The sequence below is a fragment of the Brachyistius frenatus genome, unplaced genomic scaffold (genome assembly GCF_029030835.1).
Source record: "Brachyistius frenatus isolate BFR_SWC_R1_liver_20210118 unplaced genomic scaffold, ASM2903083v1 Contig_79, whole genome shotgun sequence".
In the NCBI taxonomy this organism is placed as follows: domain Eukaryota; kingdom Metazoa; phylum Chordata; class Actinopteri; family Embiotocidae; genus Brachyistius; species Brachyistius frenatus.
The window spans coordinates 1778282-1802500 of NW_027210678.1; the positions used below are offsets into that span (position 1 = coordinate 1778282).

A 24219-nucleotide genomic window follows, 5' to 3' on the forward strand; every position below is an offset into this window, starting at 1 on the left:
TCGGAGGAGACGAGCATGAAACGATTCTCCTGACAGCGTCGACCGTCAGACGGTCGGAGGCTGTGAGCTCCGTTTCTTCAGTCCAATCACACCCCGAGAGCTCAAAGCTGCCGTGTCCTGACTGTTGTCCCCCGCCGTTAAGTAAAAGGGACGCCGTCCCTCGCCAGAAAAAACATCATCCGGTCGTCGGCTCGAATGCGTCAACGTTCTCCTGCAGACGTTTTCCCAGAGAAGGAAACTCGGGACTTTGAATACGTCCTCACGAAGATTATTGCTCCAAGCTGGCATTACGGAAAAATGTGAAATAGACACGCCGGCCCGCTACAGCAAAACGTGAAATAGACACGCCGGCCCACTACGGCAAAACGTGAAATAGACACGCTGGCCCGCTACAGCAAAACGTGAAATAGACACGCCGGCCCGCTAGAGCAGGATTCATGCTGCCGGGCCACGCCCCTCATGCCGAAATGTCATTTGTACTCGGTCACGTGATCCTTTGTTACGTTACTTCTACGCTTACAAAACGTGAAACGTTCACGCCCAAAGCGTGTCTATCTCACGTTTTTGCCGTAGTGGACGGGCGTGTCTATTTCACGCTTTGACGTGATACACATGAAGAAGAGTCTCTGAACTTTTTTGTCGTCTCTCCTACGATCTTGCCCAAAGCGTCGCCACGTATTGAGTCATAAGCCCGTTATCGTGATGCAGCAGCCGGATTTCTTGCAAATACGTCCCCGCTGTTCGTCCGCACGTCTTTTCTAACAAGAAGAATCCGCCGCAGAGAAAACCGACAGCTGCGACGCATCTGACCGGTTTATTCCACGACCGCAAAGAGGAAATGTTTCTATATTACAGTTGTAATGTTTTCTATCCGATAAATGAGCTCACTGCTGCAGCAGCGCATCTCACAGACATCTTTGATCTTCAGAGGCGGTGACACCGGCCGAGCCTCCGGACTTCATCGCTCCGACCGGGTTCAGTTCAGAGAGTCGGCCACCTGGCCGAGGAAACAACGGCTTTTTGAAAGAGCTGCAAGCGAGGAGAAATGTTTTCTGTCTCTCTGCCTCCTCCAAAAAAAAAAAAAAAAAAATCAAATGGAGTATTTACTGCAGCAGAGGCAGGTTTCAGGGAGGGGGGAGGATGGATGGATCCCCTTCAACCATCACCTTTATCAGCCGTCGTCTCCGCTCTGAGAAGGATGCCTCGGAGCCCCGGCAAATAAATGGAGGGTTATTTTCTTATGAGATGCAGACTGAGGGGAAGGTGATAACAATGACTTTTCTCACGTCATTAGAGCCGTTTTTACATCTGCTTGTGGGTCCCGGCGGATTGTTTTTTTCTCCCCCACCTCCCCCCAACCCGTCCCCCCCTCTTCTTGTGTGACAAATAAATATCTGATAGATGTGCAGCGCTGCCTCACACAGCAGCCGGGCCTGCAGCCAACACGGGAAGGTTACTGTCACGCTTGTAAAAGTGCTTTAAAGGAGCTTTTATAAGAGAACATTTAGGACGTCCCTTATATCAGCACTTTCCCCCAACATTGTCTCGTTATCTCGTATCTTTTTTGTCTTTTTTTAAGGATCTTCTGCTAATCGTCGGTCTATTTTCAGTCTGACCCTGAACCTTTTTCTTTTTTTCCCCTCACCTTCACCAATTAGCCACATACTGTACACCGCTGGTACGGCTGGTGAATCCGAACGTGTGCAGACGAGTTACGACAGCGACTTTTACTACTTTTGAAGAAATATTTCAGCCGACATCGTCAGCAGTGAAACTCGGCTGATCGGCCAGATTTCTGCCCGACATTATTACATTATTGAGGAGTTCAAATTAACAGAGACGGATGCATGAACACCTTTTTTCAGCCTCCTCCTGTAATGACGGATTCCATTTAAATCTTAATTCTCCTTCTACTACGGGCAAACGTTAACGACCCCTAGTGGCCCTCGGTGGTATTGCAAATCTGCACCGGCCTCACTTGTCAGCTACGTCCACTTTTATCGACAGTCTACGGTTTTAACATCGTAACGTCTTTTCCACTTCCGCACAATATGATCGACACATTTTATAAATATATATTGACGTGCAAATTAATCCCAACACAAAACAAAAAACTCCCAGCGAGAGAAAACCTCAATAATTCAAATAAAACTGATATGAATATCGTTATCCGATGTTTAATTGATTAGCTCTTGTAATGCATGCAACATTTCAAAGTGATCGTTCTCAACACGCAGACAAACTGAAACACTCGTACGCAGAGCCACCGTACTGCTGCAGCAACTTCGTGTGCATGCGTGTGTGTGTGTGTGTGTGTGTGTGTGTGTGTGTGTGTGTGTGTGTGTGTGTGTGTGTGTGTGTGTGTGTGTGTGTGTGTGTGTGTGTGTGTTGCCGTGGACGCGCTGCCCAGATTAGCTTGTTAAAATAGAGCAGCGGCGTTAGCATGCGCCGCGCTTCAAAGCCGAGAAAAGGCCGTTGATCAAGGTGAATGCTTCGCTTGTCGTCTCGCCGCTCCCTCACATCCAATCACCCACATGTCCGCCTGCTGCCTGCCTCGGCTTCAGTGTGTGTTTCAGTGTGTGTTTCAGTGTGTGTGTGTGTGTGTGTGTGTGTGTGTGTGAAGCAGTACGAGGTGAACAAGTGCTCGTTTGTGTCTTCCTGTGCGCCGGGGTCAGGAGTTGATGAGGAAGTGTGTGGTTGGCGGTGCTCATCGCCGTCTATCTGTATGGTGCCTTTTTTTTTTTTTTTTTTTTGTTTTGTTCTGCACATATTTTATTTTCCCCCTTTTTAGCTCAGCGGCACTGAAATATGCTCACCAAAAAACAACACGTGAGAGATCTTGAAAGGGGAGCGACGCCGAGGTTGTTTTTAGGAGGCGTTTTTTTTTAGTTTTTTGGGGATTCGTGTGCGAAACGAGCTGAAAGGAATCAAACCTTGAGGTTAAATGAGCAGAAACTAAAAGGGTCGACCGTTCACGGCTTCAGGTTAAAGAGACTGAAAGAACAAAGCTTTGTTCGGCTGTTAGATACAACTACGACTTCTGAGTTTTGTTTTACGTTTGAAAAGAAAAATCCGTAGAGGAGCTCGTCGTCTAACAAACCCCTTCACAAAATTTAAATGTAATAAATGTAATAGTTGTAAATATTTCCGTCTGTTAGAGTTACTGCCTTGTTGTAGGAATTGTAAATCTTTTTTTTTGTTTATGTCAATGTAACTTTCACATTTAAAGGACAAAGCTGGTGATATTCTAGATTTCATTTCTATATGTATTCGCAAATCCATTGTAATGTCTTGGATCTCTATGCTGTTACTTTCTCTTTCTGCTCTCATAGCTGATGGCCGCCGACCTCTGAACCTGGATCTGTTGGAGGTTTCTTCTGTTAAAAGAGAGTTTTTCCTTCTGTTGAAGGTTTCTTCTGTTGAAAGAGAGTTTTTCCTTCTGTTGGAGGTTTCTTCTGTTGAAAGAGAGTTTTTCCTTCTGTTGGAGGTTTCTTCTGTTAAAAGAGAGTTTTTCCTTCTGTTGGAGATTTCTTCTGTTAAAAGAGAGTTTTTCCTTCTGTTGGAGGTTTCTTCTGTTAAAAGAGAGTTTTTCCTTCTGTTGGAGGTTTCTTCTGTTAAAAGAGAATTTTTCCTTCTGTTGGAGGTTTCTTCATGTTAAAAGAGAGTTTTTCCTTCTGTTGGAGGTTTCTTCTGTTAAGAGAGTTTTTCCTTCTGTTGGAGGTTTCTTCTGTTAAAAGAGATTTTTTTCTTTCTGTTGGAGGTTTCTTCTGTTAAAAGACAGTTTTTCCTTCTGTTGGAGGTTTCTTCTGTTAAAAGACAGTTTTTCCTTCTGTTGGATGTTTCTTCTGTTAAAAGACAGTTTTTCCTTCTGTTGAAGGTTTCTTCTGTTAAAAGAGAGTTTTTCCTTCTGTTGGAGGTTTCTTCTGTTAAAAGAGATTTTTTCTTTCTGTTGGAGGTTTCTTCTGTTAAAAGACAGTTTTTCCTTCTGTTGGAGGTTTCTTCTGTTAAAAGACAGTTTTTCCTTCTGTTGAAGGTTTCTTCTGTTAAAAGAGAGTTTTTCCTTCTGTTGGAGGTTTCTTCTGTTAAAAGAGAGTTTTTCCTTCTGTTGAAGGTTTCTTCTGTTAAAAGAGTTTTTCCTTCTGTTGGAGGTTTCTTCTGTTAAAAGAGAGTTTTTCCTTCTGTTGGAGGTTTCTTCTGTTAAAAGAGACTTTCTCCTCCCAGCAGCTCACGTGGGAATTGTTGAGTTTGTTGTATCATGTTGTAAACTTCTGTTTTAAGGAGTTTAGTTTTTGTTAAGTGCCCTGAAATAATTTGTGTTGTGATTTGACATTATATAAATGAAACTGAATTGAATTAATATATTTCATGATATATTTTATAGTCAAAAACTTACTTTTTTTCTTGAAGCTATAATACTTCAGACTGCAGGATTAATGTTTGTCTTGTCTGACAGGCTTTGAGCTGACAGATTAAGATCCAAATGTGTGCTTTCTGTTTGGCCTCCAGCTTATTACATTACAGGCTCCTTCCTGTAATGTGTGCTTAAATTCATCAGCACCAGCATTAATGCCCCGTGCACAAGCTAGCACGGTGCCGTTAGCCGCACTCGGCGAGGCTGCAAACAGCCAGCTGTGGAATATTAAACACATATGACCCGGAGCACGTATTACAGAGTGGCAGCGACCCTGCCTGAGGGGAGTGTTGTTTCTACAGTGAACAGGAGTCTTTGCAACACCATTTAGTCTCCATTCATCAAAGTCATTTCTTGTTTTTCCCGAGCACCAGGAAATCAGGGGCGAGGTCACAATTTTCACAACAGGAGAAGGGAAGAAAAGAACAATATATATATAAAAAAAAACAAAAAACTAGCATAATTATTCATCATTAGCTGCACCCCATCACTCCAGACCCATGTCATTGTCATGACAACGACCCCCCCCCCCCTACCCTCCCTCTCGAATCCTCCACTGCACCTCACATACTGCCTGCCCCTTTAAACGTGAAACTCCAGCAGAAGCAGGACGGCCTCCAGACCAAACATGGCCGTCAGGCATTTTTCTGTGCCGGAGCGCTACTTGAAACTCACTCGTCCTCCTCGCCTGCCACGGAAAACACTCGAAAACATGAGTCACTGTGGAAGCGATCCGAATTCTGACAAATAACGATCAATCTTTTCCGTCCGGTCTTTAAACGGAAGATGCCAACCGGTGGCTCCAGGACCTGTCTGTTGTGAAGGACAAATGAGGTCCATCAGAGCCGTCAGTTTTCAGAATGCAAGTGAGTGAAACCAGATCGTGCTGCAGCATCTTACATCGTAAACACTCGTCTAAATGTGCATCGTGTGCCACCGCGGTGAAAAAACGTTCGCATGCGGCGGTCACGCGCATCGTTGTTGCCGCCTTAAAGCCAAATATGACCTGTGAACAAACACTTTTTTTATTTATTTGGGAAACACTCCGTAGGACCTATTTGAGGTTCGGAAACAAACGACCTACAGGGTTGGAGGACTTCTTGGTGAATGTCTGCTAATAAATAACTGATTTGTCACTGGTTTTTCAGGAATCTGAGAGCATTCATGCATTTTACTGCCAAAAAATGAATGGTTCATAATGGATTATCAGCAGAAGAAGGCTACATGGTCATAACCAGCCACCTAAAATACAGTACGTAAGAGTCTCATCAAAACTCAGACAGTCAAAACTCTTACAGTCTTACTGAAGCTTTAAAAAAAAAAAAAAAAACATACGCTAAGAAGTAAGAGAATGAATGAAAGTGTAGGTGAGCCAAACAACTCGGAGCCAAAAACAACGACAACAAAATGCAGCAAAAATCAAGTGAGGAACATAAAAGTCATAGACACATCATGTTTATATATATATATATATATATATATATATATAAACATGATGTGTGTTCAAAGAATTTGATGTGTGTTCAAAGAATTTGCAGGGAATAATTTGAACAACTTCATACTGGAGTTTATGCAATGGATGTTTAAATATGTTTGTTACACAGAAATTGCATCATGAGGAAAGAATGTGACTCCAATGAGAGGCATGACAATGAAATGAGATTTTAAAAAACACGACCAATCGGTTCGCTTACTGCAACGATTAATGGCACTGAGTGAACCGACGGTTTGTTTGTCTGATAACAAAAGTTAGGAGCGCTGATTCTGTTAAAGATGGAGGAAATTGGCTGCACTTCACGAGCGTTACTTGATGCATGAAACCTTAATTTGTTCGGGTTTTTTTTTTTTTTTTCTCAGGTATTGTAGTTAAAAAAAAGAATTCCTTGTTTTTTCTGAGCTCTGTGAGAAAATCCATCGAGATTTAATAGAAATCCAAAAGAAGCAGAGAGAAAATCCTCAAACATCTATGAATTCATCCCATAAATTCATAGACGAGCTCTAATTTATCTCATGTAGGTCAAACACGCCTCACAGGAAGCCAAACTTAATGAAGGATGGGTGGCGCTGACGTTGGACGAGCACGCCACACATTTCACACATGAGGATCATTTCAACACTCCTGCCTGCAAAAAAGGTACTTTATCATGCTGGAGAAATTAAGATGAAGCTGGAACCGGGATGAAAGCTCGAATCACAAACTGGAGAGTGTCATGAAAAACGTGACTGTGATGTATTATGCATACAAAATTGTTTGGGAACCAGATTCAACGCGCACCTTAAATTAAACAGCATGTGCATGTTTTTTTTTTCTGTATGCTTTTAATTTGAAAAGTCGCAGCATTCAGCCGACTAGCCGGGTAACCGCTAGTTACCGTTGCGGTCCAGCTGAAATGATTGTATTTACGTTATTGACCTGATATATGAGCAGCCGTCTGTTTCCAGCTCAGTGTGAGAGTCTCGGCTGTGTTTCTGTCCTCTGATCTCTGTGTGTGTCACGGTGGGCGGAGCTCCAACTCTGCTGCACTGACACAAGTGGAGGGAGGCGAGGGGAGATCGTCCACTCGTTAAATCGATCGCGTTGGTAGCGTCTTTCTCTCGGACAGATTAGAAAATAGATAAATAAAAAATGCTGATGTGGATCTCCAAATATACTTCTGCCGAATCGTGTGGGAAACTCTGAATACTGTTCGAGCTACTGAGAAACGGCTGACGAGCTACCGGTAGCTCGTTAGCGACGGGTTAGAGAGCCACTGGTTTTAAATGACCATCCTGTCGTGACTTTAATGAAAGTTAAAGGATCCTTTGATCAAAGTATTCAACATCATAACTAAATATTCAAAGAAAGCATCCCAAGATTATAAAACCTTTGCAAAGGTTAGCCAGAAAAAGTCCAGAGGCTCGACAGAACCAGACAGTTTGTTCTGGTGAGTTTGTGACGTGAGTGAAAGATTCAAATTCAAGTGACTTTCTTTGACTTGCTGTAAAAAACAACAACAATACTTCAAAAACTGCATGTTGGACCGAGGCGACTCGCTGGGAATCCCTTCTCCTCCCGTCTGTTCCTCTGACAGCTAGAGGAGGAGGAGGACCCGTGGCAGCGAGCCAGGCTGCCAGCCTTGCCCTCCTCCCCCCCCCCCCCCCCCCAGCGTCCTGCCCGGCGCTGTCACCGAGCTCACGTGTCCTCGCCGCGCCACGACTTTAAGGTAACGGCTCCAATTTCACAGTTTAATTACGGCTAATCTGAGGAAAGTGAGCCAATGCTAATGAGACGGCAGCGTGCCGGCGGGCCGGCGCTCGCTGGGAGGAAAAGTGTCTGGACAAGGTGGCCGAGGATTTACTGCTCCGAGAGGTGAGGATGGAGGGAACAGCTGTAAAATGTGTTTTATCTTATCTCATAATCTCCAGAGTGTGCGTGTACTATTTGTCTGATAAACATCCAGTTCTGATGATGTCAGCGTTAAATTATCGGACTTCAGCCTCGACCCGTTTTAGAGCAACTATAACAATCAGCGTGGAAGCGGGAATAAACCTTTCAACTTTGATAGACGGTGTTTTTGGCAGCAGCGGTCATCTGACGACAGGACGAGATTGGAAAAAAAACAACCACATTTGTTACATACGAATAAATTAATGTGATTTTATCAGATGAAACGGTTTTTTTGTTCCATCATTCATCAAATTTTATGAAACATCTCCATCCAAGTTCTGGATGAAAAGTGTTAAGTGTAAATCCAAGGTTCATGTCTTTTTTTAATGAATAGATTCAGGAGCTTTAGGTTGAAGAGGCTCCTTGTGGTCTCAGCGTGGATTATTTTATTTTTACGAGTTCAGACCAAATTGCTAACTGGTTTTAGACAATTTTCATATGCAGTTCTTTCAATATAGCAAAAATCTGTTTTGCTCGGACTAAAGATTCGTGAAAATGTTTAGCGATAACTTTTTTGAGAGACAGGGTTATTAAGAATCATCATAAAGCATAAAAAAAAACCAGCACATTTTTCAATTTAGCACAGCTCACGCAATTTATGCTGACATGATATTTCCCTCCCAGCCTGGCTCCGCCCACCTGTCGCTCATAGCTTCAGTCTTCGCTGTGATTATAGTCTGGAAACTCTTTTTCTTTTGTTGCATTATGGTCTGAACAGCCACTCGTTTCTCAATGGCAATCCAACGTTGGCCAAAACTGCATGAAGTGAAACAAATAGTTGAAGCAATGCTAGCAAACATCAAAAAATCAGACGTGTAAAAGACGTAATAAATTCGTACTTTTATCTGAAGAAGGAAAAATGTGCCAAAATATGGATTTATATAAATTCAAAGTGAAAAGCAGCTTTCTTATCCTTGTTAGCCAACATGCACCTTTTTCCTTCAACACAAACATGTCTCACACCAAACTAGACATGCAGACATGTTAAAAATGAGTAATTATTATTATTATTATTATTATTTTTTTTTTTTATGGTATTATGGTATCAGATAAACAAGAAGCATCTTTGCTAGCTTCTATTCTCACTCGTCGTGAACGCGCTAATCAACCTCTCCCATCGGGGCATTTTCTAACCGACTGACAATCAGCCGCTCGTGACAGACACCTGGGAGACAGGTGTTCATCCATTACACCCCACACTGCTCTCATTTCATGGTGGATGCATGGAAGACACTCTTTAAGTATCATCAAAACACAGACGATTTAATTTTTCTCCCTCAGAACAGTCTCAGCTTCTACAAAGGCAAAAGGCGGACCGAGATTTCAAAGGGGGAAGTGCCTCAGATGTCCTTTGTGAGATAACAGATAAAATTTCATCAACATTTATATCTTTTTTTTTTTTCAAACCGGGATGAAATTATCAATTTGCTGAGCTCTACAATCATGTATTATCTCTCTTTTTTTGGCTTCAAGGTAGAAATGATTGCAGCGTTTAGAGGGCTGGCAAAAAAAATAAAAAATGAAATAAAATAAAATAAAATAAAAAAGCAGTGGTATTGCTTTGGAAAACAATGCAATCTTTTCAAAAGTATTCATCGCCTGATAAAAGCCGCCAAGGTCAGACCTACGGGAGATTGCGCGATCAAAAACGTGATTTGTTTATGGGGTTGTTTGCCTGAAAAACACTATTTGAAAAGGGAGGAAAAAAATAAAAAAAATGCTGCGGAACGACAGCAGACGCAGGTGAAGTGCAGTAATGTCTGCTACGTTTAAAAAAACAAAACAAAACGGTACCATTATGAGTTGTTGTGACGACTTCGCGAGCCAAGAAAAAAATCATGGAAACAGAAGTGTGGTTGCTTTCGTGTCTCACTGAGGAATATCTAATGAAGACACAATAAACCCACTTTAGCTCCAGTTAGGGCTCTCATTGTGTCTGGCTTTGTTTGTTCCAATTTATCCTCTATATAATGTGTATTTATATATAGGTGTTCACAGCAAAGCGTGAAACAGACACGGCCGTCAACTACCAGCTAAAAGTCCAGGCGTGACAGTTACATGTTTTTGCTGTAAAGCGTGTCTATTACACGCTTTAGCCTGTAGCGACTTTCAAAGGAAAACTAACTGGTTTCAACAATGTGGCTTAAAGGAAAAACGCTGTGGCACAAGTTAAAATCTGTGGAACCGGTTTGATTACGTGTCACAGACGACAAAAGCTTCAGCACACATCGGATGACGGACGGCGGAGCGGACAGGCCGAACAGTATGACGTCGTCGGTGACCTTTGTGTCCAGGTGGCTCCCAGCGGGCTTTTTACTGAGGTTGTGCTCAACTTTAAATCACTTCCAGTACTGAAGGCATGCAATGCAAAGCATCCGAGGAGCTGCACTGCATTCCGGTTTAAAATGGACGGTCAAAAATGTAAATGTAATAATGAATCATAGTTCTGCATCCCACTCTTTTTGTTCTGAACGTTTGCTGCGTTTATTTCTTCACCTTTACGATGAGACCGATCGCTGTATTTAGCCATTGTGGTCATCAACAAATGTACATTGAAACACTGGTGATCCTCCAGAGAAAGAGCTGATAACTCATTCTGTACAAGTGTTCTGATCCATCCAAGAACGACTGTCCAGTTCCGTGTTAAAGGTTTAGCTTTGGCCTTTTTTTTTTTTTTTTTTAGCAAGAAAAGTGGGTTGGTTGGTTTTTTGGGGGGGATATTTTTCCCCCACAACACAATATTTGTGTTTTTTGCAAGGTGACAAAAAACAACAAAAAAACAACCACAGAGTGGAATGAAATGTCAGCGATGTGGTATGTTTTTCCAAGTGGATTTATTTTAATTTAGCAGCCAGTACGGATTGTATGGGGTATTGTGGAGAAACGCTCACACACAGTGTGACTCTCACCTTCACATATTCCTGCTGAACAAAGACTCCGCCTCTTTGTGAGGAGATCTACATCTGTATATATGTGTGCCTTTCATTGAGTCTCTGAGACCCGGTCTGCTGATATGAATGTGTGTGCTGATGAGCGGACATGGTTAGCCTTGAAGGTCAGAGTCTTACAACTCAGATACACTGTACATGTAAAAACATTTTTACTCTGTTATGGATGTTGGAGGTTTAATACCAAAAAGTTCAGAGATGTCAGGAGATGTAATTTTACACATTGCAAAATGTAAAAAAAGAGAATGAAAAGAAAATGACAATTTATGGGGGTTTGTCAGGGATATACTGTAACACAGGTTAAGTACACCTGACCCAAAACTTGATTGAAATGCTGCTTAACAATAATTTATAAACTGGTGAGATTAGAAAATACATGTGTATGCTATTGACAGTAAACAAATAGCAATGTTTAGGTTAGCTTAGCATCGCTCAGATATACTGATTTCTGGATTATCGGATGATGCTGCAGATGTTTCAACTGCTGGATTCTCTCCTACCTTCACACGGAGGATGCATCCATGCAGAATAATGGAATATCAGCCTCATCTCCATGCCAAAATAACTGAAAACTAATCAGGGCTGCAGTATGTCATTATTTTTTAGAAGCGATTATTTCATCCTTGTTTTGATTGGCTGGTTATTATTTTAAAATAAACACTAGACAGAAGTTTACTCTTCAAATGGCAGTTTTGTCTCATCAACAGTCCAATGGATGAAGTACAACAAAAAAAACAGAAACGGCCACATTTCTGCTTCATAAATTACTTTTTAATTAATCCATCAACGACACGTCAACCGACTGAAATTGATTGATCATCTACAGTAATTCTTTCAGTGGTACAACACACTCAGAGAGTTTTGTTGATGGAGGGTGTGTGTGTGTGTGTGTGTGTGTGTGTGTGTGTGTGTGTGTGTGTGTGTGTGTGTGTGTGTGTGTGTGTGTGTGTGTGTGTGTGTGTGTGTGTGTGTGTGTGTGTGTGTGTACGTGTGTGTGTACTCGTCTGCATGTTTGTGTTTGCTGTGCATGCTCATGAAAGCTGTGTATATGCGATTATGTACATAGATGGATTCAGCATTCCCACAGGCACACACACACACACACACACACACACACACACACACACACACACACACACACACACACACACACACACACACACACACACACCACAGCTGTACAAACACACCATCACACTCTGTCAGCTGCAGGACTGCAGCCACATCGAGCCCCGGCCCCTCTGATGCATCCCGCTAACACCGCGGATGGGGAGCGAGGTGTTCTGGGGGAGCCGGTAATGGCTGCTGCGGCGGTGGTGGTGGTGGTGGTGGGGGGGGGGGGGTTTTATTACGGCTGAGCCTCCGGGCCCTGACAGAACCTCTCTGCGGCCCACCCTGGGGAGCGCCGTGTCTGCTGTCAGAGTCCGGTGGGCTCGGCAGACGAGCGGCGAGCCTCCCAGCCAACAGAAACCTTCAGCTGCAGACGGTGCGCCGCAGTGTGCGGTGCTGCCGCCGCTACCGGGGGGAGGAGGGATTCAGGGAGGGCAGATGTTCAGAGGAACATCGGCACAGCATTAACACACAAATAAATGCATTATGCATGTGTGTGTTTTCTTTCTCTTTCTATGTTGTTGTTTTTTTCTCTGCTAGGAAACATGGATTTGTTATTATTTTGTTTGGGAAAGTTTAAAAAAGTTTGAATTCGATCCCACTCCTTCAATTTCCCCACAAGTGGCTGCAGGGCTGGAAAAAAAATGAAGCTACGTGATGGTTTCCAGTCAACTATTTCAACTCAGGAGTCCATGTTTGACAAAATATGATAGAGTGAGAAAATTAAAACTTTTAACTTAGAAAAATCCGGTTGGAAACTCAGCAAACAGCAAAACTTTGAATTATAAATATTATTTTTGTCAAACTGCTGCTTTCAAAGTAGAGAATGAACGTCTGCAACCCAAAAAACACAATCCTGATGTCTTCTTCTCATTTCATAATAATGTCCCATCAAATTCAGACTGGCATCTTTGAAAACTTTGGGATCTGCACTTGAATTACAAATAAAGTCGGTCTGAGAAACCGATGACTCAGTAGGGCTGAAGAGGTTTCACATCCATCTTAAACTCGCCTACCTTTATTTTGAAATCTTCTCCCAGCAGAGATTTGGACTGCATCCAGATCACCTGAACCTTTTGACCACCTGATAAATTACAGCACGACTTTTTTATTGCTGAATGTGTCAAAACAGACGAGCTGAGCTTCAGTGTCATTTACCGGAGACGATAAAGATAATTGTAAATAATCACGCCTGCTGGTGAGTAATTAGTAATCTGGATGAGTGTTTATGTTGACACGAAACTGTGTGCAGTCATTTCTTTCTGATCCTTCTCTCCATTCGCAGATATTGCTTATGTAAACGACTGATTGGACAACAACAACTCCGGCTACCTGCGATCACACCGAGATGCCCGCCGGCTAATCAGGCGTGAGGCGCGGCTAATGAGACGGGCCGTTTCACAGTGCCACACCGTTTGCTCAGCGATGTGTAGCGACAGCAGCGTCATCCGGTCTTAAATTACAGTCGAGACATGAGACTGAGCATACAGGTGCGTAATACCGGGACCTGGAAGACTTCGACTGTAGCTAACAGCCCATTTAGCACCTGGGGGAACCAGGAGGAGGAGGGGGGTGGGGAGGGGGAAGAGGGAGGGAGGTGGGAGAGGGGGGGGGATGCCAGCTGTCTGTTGTGTCATGCTGTTTGCCAGAAAGCCCAGCAGGCGGGTCTGTAAGCATCCTACCGGTCCGCTGACGTTTAGCTCAGAGTCAGAACAACGTAAACGGAGAAGAATCCGGTTTATAGAAGATTTAACACGAGAATAAAACCAGAATAACACCGGAATAAAACCAGAATAAAACCAGAATAACACCAGAATAAAACCAGAATAACACCAGAATAACACCAGAATAAAACCAGAATAACACCAGAATAAAACCAGAATAAAACCAGAATAACACCAGAATAAAACCAGAATAACACCAGAATAAAACCAGAATAAAACCAGAATAACACCAGAATAACACCGGAATAAAACCAGAATAACACCAGAATAAAACCAGAATAAAACCAGAATAACACCAGAATAAAACCAGAATAACACCAGAATAAAACCAGAATAACACCAGAATAACACCAGAATAACACCAGAATAAAACCAGAATAAAACCAGAATAACACCAGAATAAAACCAGAATAACACCAGAATAAAACCAGAATAAAACCAGAATAACACCAGAATAAAACCAGAATAACACCAGAATAAAACCAGAATAACACCAGAATAACACCAGAATAAACCCAGAATAAAACCAGAATAACACCAGAATAAAACCAGAATAACACCAGAATAAAACCAGAATAACACCAGAATAACACCAGAATAAAACCAGAATAAAACCAGAATAACACCAGAATAACACCAGAATAAAACCAGAATAACACCAGAATAACACCGGAATAAAACCAGAATAAAACCAGAATAACACCAGAATAAAACCAGAATAACACCAGAATAAAACCAGAATAACACCAGAATAAACCCAGAATAAAACCAGAATAAAACCAGAATAACACCAGAATAAAACCAGAATAAAACCAGAATAACACCAGAATAAAACCAGAATAACACCAGAATAAAACCAGAATAACACCAGAATAAAACCAGAATAACACCAGAATAAAACCAGAATAAAACCAGAATAACACCAGAATAAAACCAGAATAACACCAGAATAAAACCAGAATAACACCAGAATAACACCAGAATAAAACCAGAATAACACCAGAATAACACCGGAATAAAACCAGAATAACACCAGAATAAAAACAGAATAACACCAGAATAAAAACAGAATAACACCAGAATAACACCGGTCGGTTAAATCGTAAAAAAACAATCACCGTTGCTAGGCAACATGGACACCGTCCAGAAGCCACAGAGGCAAATAATTTATCAAGCTGACAGGCGGCTAACGTAATGCAGGAAATGTAAAGTCGCAGAGGAAGAAGATGAGGCCGTTGGGAAGATCAAGATTGTTCCTCAGACGTCGGCTGTTATCTAAGTTACAAAGACAAACTCTACGTGACTAAAAATACAACATATTAGCTGAACGTCCAACCGAACATGAACTTCCACGACCGCCGACCTTTCTGTGAACGTCAGCAAACACGATGCAACTCATGAACTCGAGGCTGGTCGAACATTTCTGGTTACGATGTCGTGAATACCACAAGAGGGAAAATGATCCAAAAAATATCTTTTTTATGAAATCAAAATAGTTTTAAATGACTGAGTCCACAAAAATCCACCTGAAACCAGGGAAGTGAAAACGATTCTGTCCTCGACGAACGCTGTCGAACTCGGCTCCTTTTTTTTTTTTCTTCCGGGAAGCAAACTGCCTCCTGTAAACCAGGTAAGCCCACAGTGACAGACACCTGGGATACGTCCCAGCATGCATCTGGCCCGCCCGAGCCCCCGCGGTGAGCCCGTCATTACCATATCAAAGACGGTTCGGGCGCACGTCACGGCCGGAGAGAAGGAGGAGGAGGAGGAGGAGGAGGAGGAGGAGGAGGAGGAGGAGGAGAAAGAGGAGGAAGAGGAGGAGGAGGAGGAGAAAGAGGAGGAGGAGGAGTAAGAGGAGGAGAAAGAGGAGAAAGAGGAGGAGAGGAGGAGGAGGAGAAAGAGGAGGAAGAGGAGGAGGAGGAGGAGAAAGAGGAGGAGGAGGAGGAGGAGGAGAGCCGGCTCTACAACAGACTCTCCATTCAATTTTTCAGGTGGAGCCATTTGAATATCTGTGGCAGGGGGATACAGATGGAGTGCACACAAAAACACACACACACACACACACACACACACACACACACACACACACACACACACACACACACACACACACACACACACACACACACACACACACACACACACACACACACACACACACACACACACACACACACACACACACACACAATGCACGCTTGTATACGAGCGCACACACGCCTGCCATTGTTTTGATTCTCCATGATTTATTTTCCTCTCTGTGATAAACATTGCAGGTGGAACAGGAGCCACGGCGAGCAGACAACCTTGATCCAGAGTGTGTGTGTGTGTGTGTGTGTGTGTGTGTGTGTGTGTGTGTGTGTGTGTGTGTGTGTGTGTGTGTGTGTGTGTGTGTGTGTGTGTGTGTGTGTGTGTGTGTCTCTCTCTCTCTCTGCTTCATGAATATTCTCATTCAAATCCAGCTCTGTTTGGAGACACCTGGGCACGCTGGAAACAACAATACCGAGTCATTACGAGTGATGCTATCACTCCCCTCACCCTCCACCCCCTCCTCACTCCACCCCCTCCCTCACCCCCCCTCCCTCACCACCACCACCACCCACCCACCCCTCCAACCACAGAAAACCCCAGACAGGCGTACATATCCGCAGCGAAATCATTACGAGGCGTTCATCGCGGCTCGGCGGGCGGAGCGACGAGGTGTCGCCGTCACGTTGTTGAGATGAGGATGAAAACCCAGATTATCTGTTCTGGGTTTCGGATTACGGGATAAATTACATTCCACCTCAGAGCGACGGATAATATCACCAAAAAAAAAGAAAAAAAAACACAAATTGGACAGATGCATTTATTTTGTTTATGTTTGTTTGTTTGTTTGTTTGTTTGTAAAGATTAACTAACAGTTTAAACAGTTTTGCCATTAAAAGGCGGATCGAAGGTTGAAAGGTTTCGTGTCATTGCATGAATGCAAATTACATTATTCTTTCATTTACTTTGGCACATCTGGAGGATTATTGTTGAAACTAACCAGACACGTCCGTCAACACAAAACGTTTGAATGGAATATTTCGGTTGAAGGAAGTTTCAGAGATTTTACAGCTTAAACTCTCCAACTATCTTCAAGCTAAACATACGACGCACATTTAAACCTTTTAGAGTTATTAGACTGAACTTCCTGTTTCGTTCTGTGCTAACTTGAACGGGGTAAAACATTCAATCGGGCTTTTTCTCTCAGACTTTCCAAAAAGTTATCGAACCAACGGCATCATTTTCTGACAGCTTCTGAAGAGTTGAATTGACTTTCATTTCATTTTCTGCAATTTCTTCACTTTTAATTTAGATTTGTGTCGACGACTGCAGGTTTAACTCGCCTGTTGGACACAAACAGACGTCGCAGGATTTGTTTTTAGTTTTTTTCCCGTTTGGTATTCAGGTATCTGATCCAGACTGTTTGTTAATGCCGGGGTGAGACAGAGTCATGGTCAACGCCGTTGCCGCGGAGACCGAGATAGCTCATAAACTGTTTGGTCCTTATTGAGATAACTTTCTTGAAAAACATTTCGACACGTAAAAACGTTGAACACTTTTCAAGGCTCACGAACCAAAGATGGCAAACAGCTGATTTTAAGGACGACTTCGCTCGTCTTCGGTTTAAATCGGTAAAATAAGTAAATATACTCGAATCAGTACGTAGCAGCGAGCATGTGTACGTCGTTCTGAAGTGAGTGTTCATGTCCGCCTGCATTCTGGAGTGGCGATTATGTTGAGTGGCGATGGAAAGGGCCGTCTACCGTTGTTGTCTTTTGTTTGTTTTGTTTGTTTCATTAGCTTTCTTCCCGTCTTCCCCTTTATTTGTGAAATCGCTCTTTCAGACAGATTGGAAGCGCCTTGATTTGCGGTGAACAAAGCGAGCTGGCCGAGGTGGATGTGGTGGGGGTTGTGGGGGGGGGGGATTAGTGCCACTCCAGGACAATTATAATCTGGTTGCTGCCACGGCAACCTTATCTTCTACCTCCCTCTCGACAAACATACATTCTCCTAATTGGACGCGAGTCTCGGTGTGGAGGCGCCGGTTCTCCGTGGCCTCGGCGATTCGATGCTGTTCAATCTGAAGCCTCGTCGAGGTGCCGGCGGTCACGGTGGAGGATAACGGAGAGAACCTGAGGTCATCTCACAGGCGGCGGCGTGTTGCACGAGGCTTCATGGAGAACTTAAATGAGGATGTTAAAGAGATTTAAACGAAGGATTACAAACTATAAAAACAGGCATGTTTAATGAAAATAGAAAAAACAAAAAAACACGTTGATCTCAAGAAGCAACCAAAGTACCGCTGGGAGAATTTTTGAATATTTTGTTTGAGTATAAACCAGTCCAATACATCACCACCACCCACTACAACCCAACACTGACTACAATTATCACCTTTCTGAATTTTTAAATACAATTTTTTTTATTCATTTTCCAACTTTTGTAACTCTAATCCGCAAATTATTCAATAAATTCCCCAAATTTAATAATGTCCTCGTCCCCTTAACACTTTCACTCGTAGTATTCAGGTTTCAGATGAGATTACTGGCTGTCAGTCAAACATTTAAATGACATCGTTTCGAAGGCGGTTTGTTTTGAAGCCTTCATTCGGCCGTTTTGTCCGTCGTCGTTGTGACCATATTTGGACGTGCTGGGGGAGGAGCTACCTGAGAACAAGCGGACATTATGCCCCACCCACCTACACTGAAAACCTCACTGCAACTGAATGTCAGTCAAACCGGGCAAACCTGCAAACATGCGTCTCTCTGAGGTCTAATATCTCATTATTTATTATGGGAGTTGATGATGTTTTTTTAATTGGAGTCTATTGGAGCTGGAGGTATTTAAGAGCCAGCCCCTAGTGGCCCTCAGTGGTATTGCACTTTAAGGCACTTCTGCATTGACTTAACCAGAGCTTGAGGGTAGAAAACTGCACATTAGAAAATCCCCCTAATTTAATATTCAACTAGTTTCAACATCTTATCGAGATTCTTTGAAGAAACATCATTTGACAGAAGACATGAAAAACGTGTCGATGCTGCGGTCAACGTTCAGTTCAACAAAGTAAAGCTTCAAGGCTTTCGAGCTCTTTGTGGTGAAGACATAAAAGCTGCTCTCCACAACGAGGCAGACAATGAAAAGAGCAGGACCGAGGTCACAATCAACAAATTGAGTGTTTTGAGTGCACAAATTAGTACTTCGCGGGAATAATTTGTGATTCAAGGGCGCAAATAACTTACTTGAGGGAAGAAGGTCAAAGCAGAGAAAAGGACAAGATGATCTATTGCATGTTTTCCCGTCAGTTACCGTCATGTCATTTGGTTTGCTTCGCTTGTCGTGCTGCTGACGTACCGAATGGGGAAATTAACACATTTTATACCAGTGAATGTTTCTCCAAACGAGTTTCAGATATCTTGATAACAACCTGCATCAGTATAATTTGCATTTCTCCTGACGGATTCGAGAGTCTCCTTCATTTTCTAAATTGCCCTCAAATTTCCACCAAACACAGAGCTTCATTTCCAAGTTTCCAAAGAAAAACTAGAACGTGTATTTCATGTGGAAAATGCGTGTGAATGCTGCAATCTGCGATAGTTTGTCTAAATCTGCTGAACGCAGTCTGTCGCTGCTGCTGTTTTGTTGCTTCCTGCTTTTGTAGGTAGAAAAGTGGAAAACCCACGCAGCAACTTTGGGCCAACCTGGTATCGAACCAGCAAACTACTACAAAGAAGACTTTTACTCTAATGACTTGCAAACTACCCACTTGACTATCTGAACAAGAATAGCTGCATTCACACAAAAAAAGAAAAGAAGATAAAAAAAAAAAGGAACGAGAAGACGAAATTTCCCAGAAACTCGACAGGAGTTTGAAAGTGCAGTCGTGAATCACGAGTGACCGACGATCACCGGCAGGAGCTGATTCACCACGTTGAGGATCGGAGGACGGGAAGGAGACGCTCCGGAGTGGCATCGAATAAAAACGTCCTGTTCATCACTTTATTAAATCTCTAAATGTTCCTGAATGTGTTTATGGTCCCAAAAAGAAATAAGAAAAAAGGTGTCCACAAAAAAACCTGAATATTCTTTATGGGATCAATTCAAATTTTTTGTTCTCAAACGTCAAGTGAGCAAAGTGAAAAAGACTTTGTTGAAACGGTGTGCGGTTGTTGAGTTCCTCTTAAAGTCCGAATAAAAAAATAACAACATGAAGCAGGACATTTAAAACTCCTTAAATCAGAGTTTAATTTGACGTGGAAACCTCACGCTGGATCGTCGGGTGCATAAACTCAAACAACCCCCCACCATCATTAATGATCTGGTTTACTGCTTTTATTGCACACTACCCCCTCCTCCCCCCTCCTCCCCCCACCTCCTCCTCCGCTACCTTTTCTGCGGCAACAATACATTTTCATGTTATCTCCATTTTAAATACACACAAGCATCAATGAGAAAAATGAGAATTCATCTCTCCACCTGTCAAATAAACCCCCCAAAGAAGCCTGCGACCTGCAGACCCGTTGGAGCCGAGAGAAAACAAATCGTCCGCTCGGCGCTCCCGAGAACGAAAATGTCCTTTCTCATATTTTGTAACCTGTCAGCTGTGATGTAGTATGCTAATATTCTTATTTTACAGTGTAGGATAAAACTATAATAAACACCGTATGGGGGGATGATGGATGCTTTGTTGCAGGTTGGGACTCCTTTTTTGTTTTTTTTAGATTTTTCTGTCTGTCTGCCTGAGACGGAGGGATTGTCCCTCTCTCTCTCTCTCTCTCTCTCTCTCTCTCTCTCTCTCTCTCTCTCTCTCTCTCTCTCTCTCTCTCTCTCTCTCTCTCTCTCTCTCTCTCTCTCTCTCTCTCTCTCTCTCTCTCCTCTCTCTCTCTCTCTCTCTCTCTCTCTCTCTCTCTCTCTCTCTCTCTCTCTCTCTCTCTCTCTCTCTCTCTCTCTCTCTCTCTCTCTCTCTCTCTCTCTCTCTCTCTCTCTCTCTCTCTCTCTCTCTCTCTCTCTCTCTCTCTCTCTCTCTCTCTCTCTCTCTCTCTCTCTCTCTCTCTCTCTCTCTCTCTCTCTCTCTCTCTCTCTCTCTCTCTCTCTCTCTCTCTCTCTCTCTCTCTCTCTCTCTCTCTCTCTCTCTCTCTCTCTCTCTCTCTCTCTCTCTCTCTCTCTCTCTCTCTCTCTCTCTCTCTCTCTCTCTCTCTCTCTCTCTCTCTCTCTCTCTCTCTCTCTCTCTCTCTCTCTCTCTCTCTCTCTCTCTCTCTCTCTCTCTCTCTCTCTCTCTCTCTCTCTCTCCCTCTCTCTCTCTCTCTCTCTCCCTCTCTCTCTCTCTCTCTCTCTCTCTCTCTCTCTCTCTCTCTCTCTCTCTCTCTCTCTCTCTCTCTCTCTCTCCCCCTCTCTCTCTCTCTCTCTCTCTCTCTCTCTCTCTCTCTCTCTCTCTCTCTCTCTCTCTCTCTCTCTCTCTCTCCTCTCTCTCTCTCTCCCTCTCTCTCTCTCTCTCTCTCTCCCTCTCTCCCTCTCTCTCTCTCTCTCTCTCCCCTCTCTCTCTCTCTCTCTCTCTCTCTCTCTCTCTCTCTCTCTCTCTCTCTCTCTCTCTCTCTCCCTCTCTCTCTCTCTCTCTCTCTCTCCCCCTCTCTCTCCCCCCCTCTCTCTCTCTCTCACAGCAGAGCTTCGATTGGCCATAATTGGCTCCTGTTTGCAGCCAGGTATCGATCACCTCGACAGACCCTCCATTCTGCCTCTCTCTTCTTCCAACCTCCCAACTTCTCTCCCTCATTGTCTCTTCACTCCCCCCCACCCCACCCCACCCCACCCCGCCCCCCTCACCTCCTCCTCTCCTTTTTTTTTTTTCCCAACCGTTTCTCTCTCAGACTTTCGCTCCTGCCAATTTAATAAGAATGGCGTGCCGTCATCGGCGCAGACTAACTCTTGAATCGATAGGCGAGTGCAGATGCTCAGCGGTCTATTTACCGCAGAGATGGAGGAGAATAGCAATGACGAAGAGATGAAAGCCGAGAGTGAGCGAGAGGTGACGGCGATGGAGTGGGCAGCGGACGTGAAGGCCGACGTTAGAGCTCACCGTTGAGGAGCTGCTTCTCATTCGTTATTTATGGATTCACTTAAGAGCAATTAGAAAAGAATAAAGAATACGCCGCCTGCAGTTTGTGACAAACGGGCGAGAAAGAAATCTGGTTTCTCAGAAAGTTACGAAATGAGATTTTTCTTTAAAGCTGACACCGTAAAGAAAAGTGTTTCCGCTGTTTATCCGTGGACGGACCCAGAACCAGATCTCAAACTCCAGCAGCAGGAGCGGCACATCAACACCTGCAGCTGCGGTCGTCCACCTGCTTCGGGCCCTTCGGTCACACCACGAGACTCCCGTCACGGTTTGATTCGATTTTCTTTTTTTTAAAATGAAAAGGCAAGAAGTGCACTCACGTCGGCGACGCCGGCCTCCAGGATGCTGACCTTGGCTTCCATCTCCAGAGCCGCCTTCTGCTGAACTACAAAAAGACAGAAAAACACATCGTGAATGAACTGAAAAATGACGCGCGCACAGGTTTATTTCAAAATAATAATGAATATTTCCCCAACGTGTGTAAAATATCACCATCAGGTTGTGAAGCTGAATCAAGCAAGCAGTAATATTATTAATAATAATGACGATAATAAGAAAATAACAGCAGTTATCTCTCCAGCGCAGCAGCGATATCAACTTTGGTCCTCAGACTTTTGCTTTCAGTTTAAGCCGCGATTTAACCTTTAAAATGTGATTAATCTCCGGCGTCCGCAATAATGCGCCGCATGCATCCACGTGTGTGTCGTCGCTCCTATTAATCAATGAGACAAATTCTGCCAAACAAGCTTTTAAACTCCGTGCTCGGCTGATTCACAGAAAATCGATGCTTCCTCTTTCCTCCTGAGCAGTAACACGCGACGCAGCGGCAGAAACCAGAACCTCCTTGATCCGAACGCCTCGGAAAGTCCCAGAATGCATTGCAGCGCTCGCGCCGTATTTTCAACGTAAGCCGCCGGCCACCGTCGCCGCTGATGAAGGTGGTGACGTCACGGGTGTTTATCGTACGATAAGCATTTACCATATTTGGGGAACCGCCACCTCCACGTGGGGGCGGTGGGGGGGGGGGGAGCTATTAACGTAGCACATCTTCACTTTATGAGAAATGAATTTTTAACCTGACCCGCCGTCAGGCAAATATTAAAACAAATGTCCACAAATAGAATTAAACCTCGAACGCAGCTCTCTCTTGTTTTTGTCCTTTTTCGTTTTCTTTTTTTTTTCATCGGCTTGAAGGGAAAACAAATGGACGGCTACAATTGAAATTCACGGGCGGAGCGCATATTAAAGCCAGAACAAAATGTTATGAACAAAACAAAACCAAAAAAAGAGAGAGGAAAGGATATATAATTACATTCACTTTGCTTTGCATCAGAATAAACCGGTGTGGAGAGACAAGAGAGCGAAGCTTCCTTTTGTTGACACACCAGGCAGATGAAGGATATGCAAATCCTGAGCTCTGGTCCTCCAAATTCACCGACAGCATTTTTTTTACATTTTTAATAATTAGTCTTTCAGCCTGTCAGAGCATAATTCAGCCGCCAATTTACGTGTTGTGTGCGAGCGCGGGGTCTTGACCTCCGAACCGCCGCGGACCGGACGAGCGACTGGGGAAGCGCGGGATGGTCTATTCTCCGACATGTCCAACAACAACCAGGCTTCGTAGTAGATTACTTTCAGTGTGTGTGCGCTCGGCGTGAAAAATCGACCCGCTTCCTCCGTGTAATAAAAAACCGCTCGGCGTCGAGGCCTCCGGACGAAGACGTGTGAACAGCTCGGTGTCTCAATGACGCCGTCTCCGTCCTCGGCGTCCCGGCTCGGAGAAGGAGGAGCTGAAGTGGCTGAATTGGTTGGTCAGCGTCCGCCGAGGACGAGAGACGAGAGACGTCTCCGAACTCTCGTGAGCTCCGTCTCAGGTGTTTTCCGTCACTTGTCAAAGGTTAAAAAAAGAAAGAAAAGAAAAGTGCACCGTGCCCGAGTCCTCACGGAGAGCAGGGCGGCCCGAGTCCTCACGGAGAGCAGGGCGGCCCGAGTCCTCACGGAGAGCAGGGCGGCCCGAGTCCTCACGGAGAGCAGGGCGGCCCGAGTCCTCACGGAGAGCAGGGCGGCCCGAGTCCTCACGGAGAGCAGGGCGGCCCGAGTCCTCACGGAGAGCAGGGCGGCCCGAGTCCTCACGGAGAGCAGGGCGGCTGGAAAACCGCCGCACATTATGAACCCGACTTTGTTGTAAAGTTGAGCGACCTCTCGTGGTCGTTGTAAATAAGGAGCTCGTGAGGAGGAGGAAGCGTTGGGGGTGTCTACCGATTCGGACACAAGCAGAAGAACGCGGTTTTTTGTTTTTTTTGTTTGTTTTTTACAAACTGTATTTGCAGTTGCCACGACGACGACGGGATTAGCAGATTTTAACGCACGGCTGTGGTTCCCGGTCGTCATTTCAAACCCATAACCGGTGGTTAAGTGCGACACTTCACTGCGATTGGACATCTGGGTAACAGGTGACAGCG

General features: G+C 44.0%; 2 protein-coding genes across 2 annotated transcripts in view; one reads left to right on the forward strand and one right to left on the reverse strand.

The window, feature by feature from the left end:
- Window positions 1-24219, reverse strand: part of LOC138626927 (receptor-type tyrosine-protein phosphatase N2-like) — a 157220-nt gene that overhangs the window by 61417 nt on the left and 71584 nt on the right. Inside the window, 1 exon segment of the mRNA XM_069708940.1 lies at window positions 22078-22142. Coding sequence (XP_069565041.1) covers window positions 22078-22142 — 65 coding nt within the window.
- LOC138626921 (E3 ubiquitin/ISG15 ligase TRIM25-like) overlaps window positions 1-24219 on the forward strand; it is a 188401-nt gene that overhangs the window by 6967 nt on the left and 157215 nt on the right. The gene's annotated exons all lie outside the window — the stretch shown is intronic.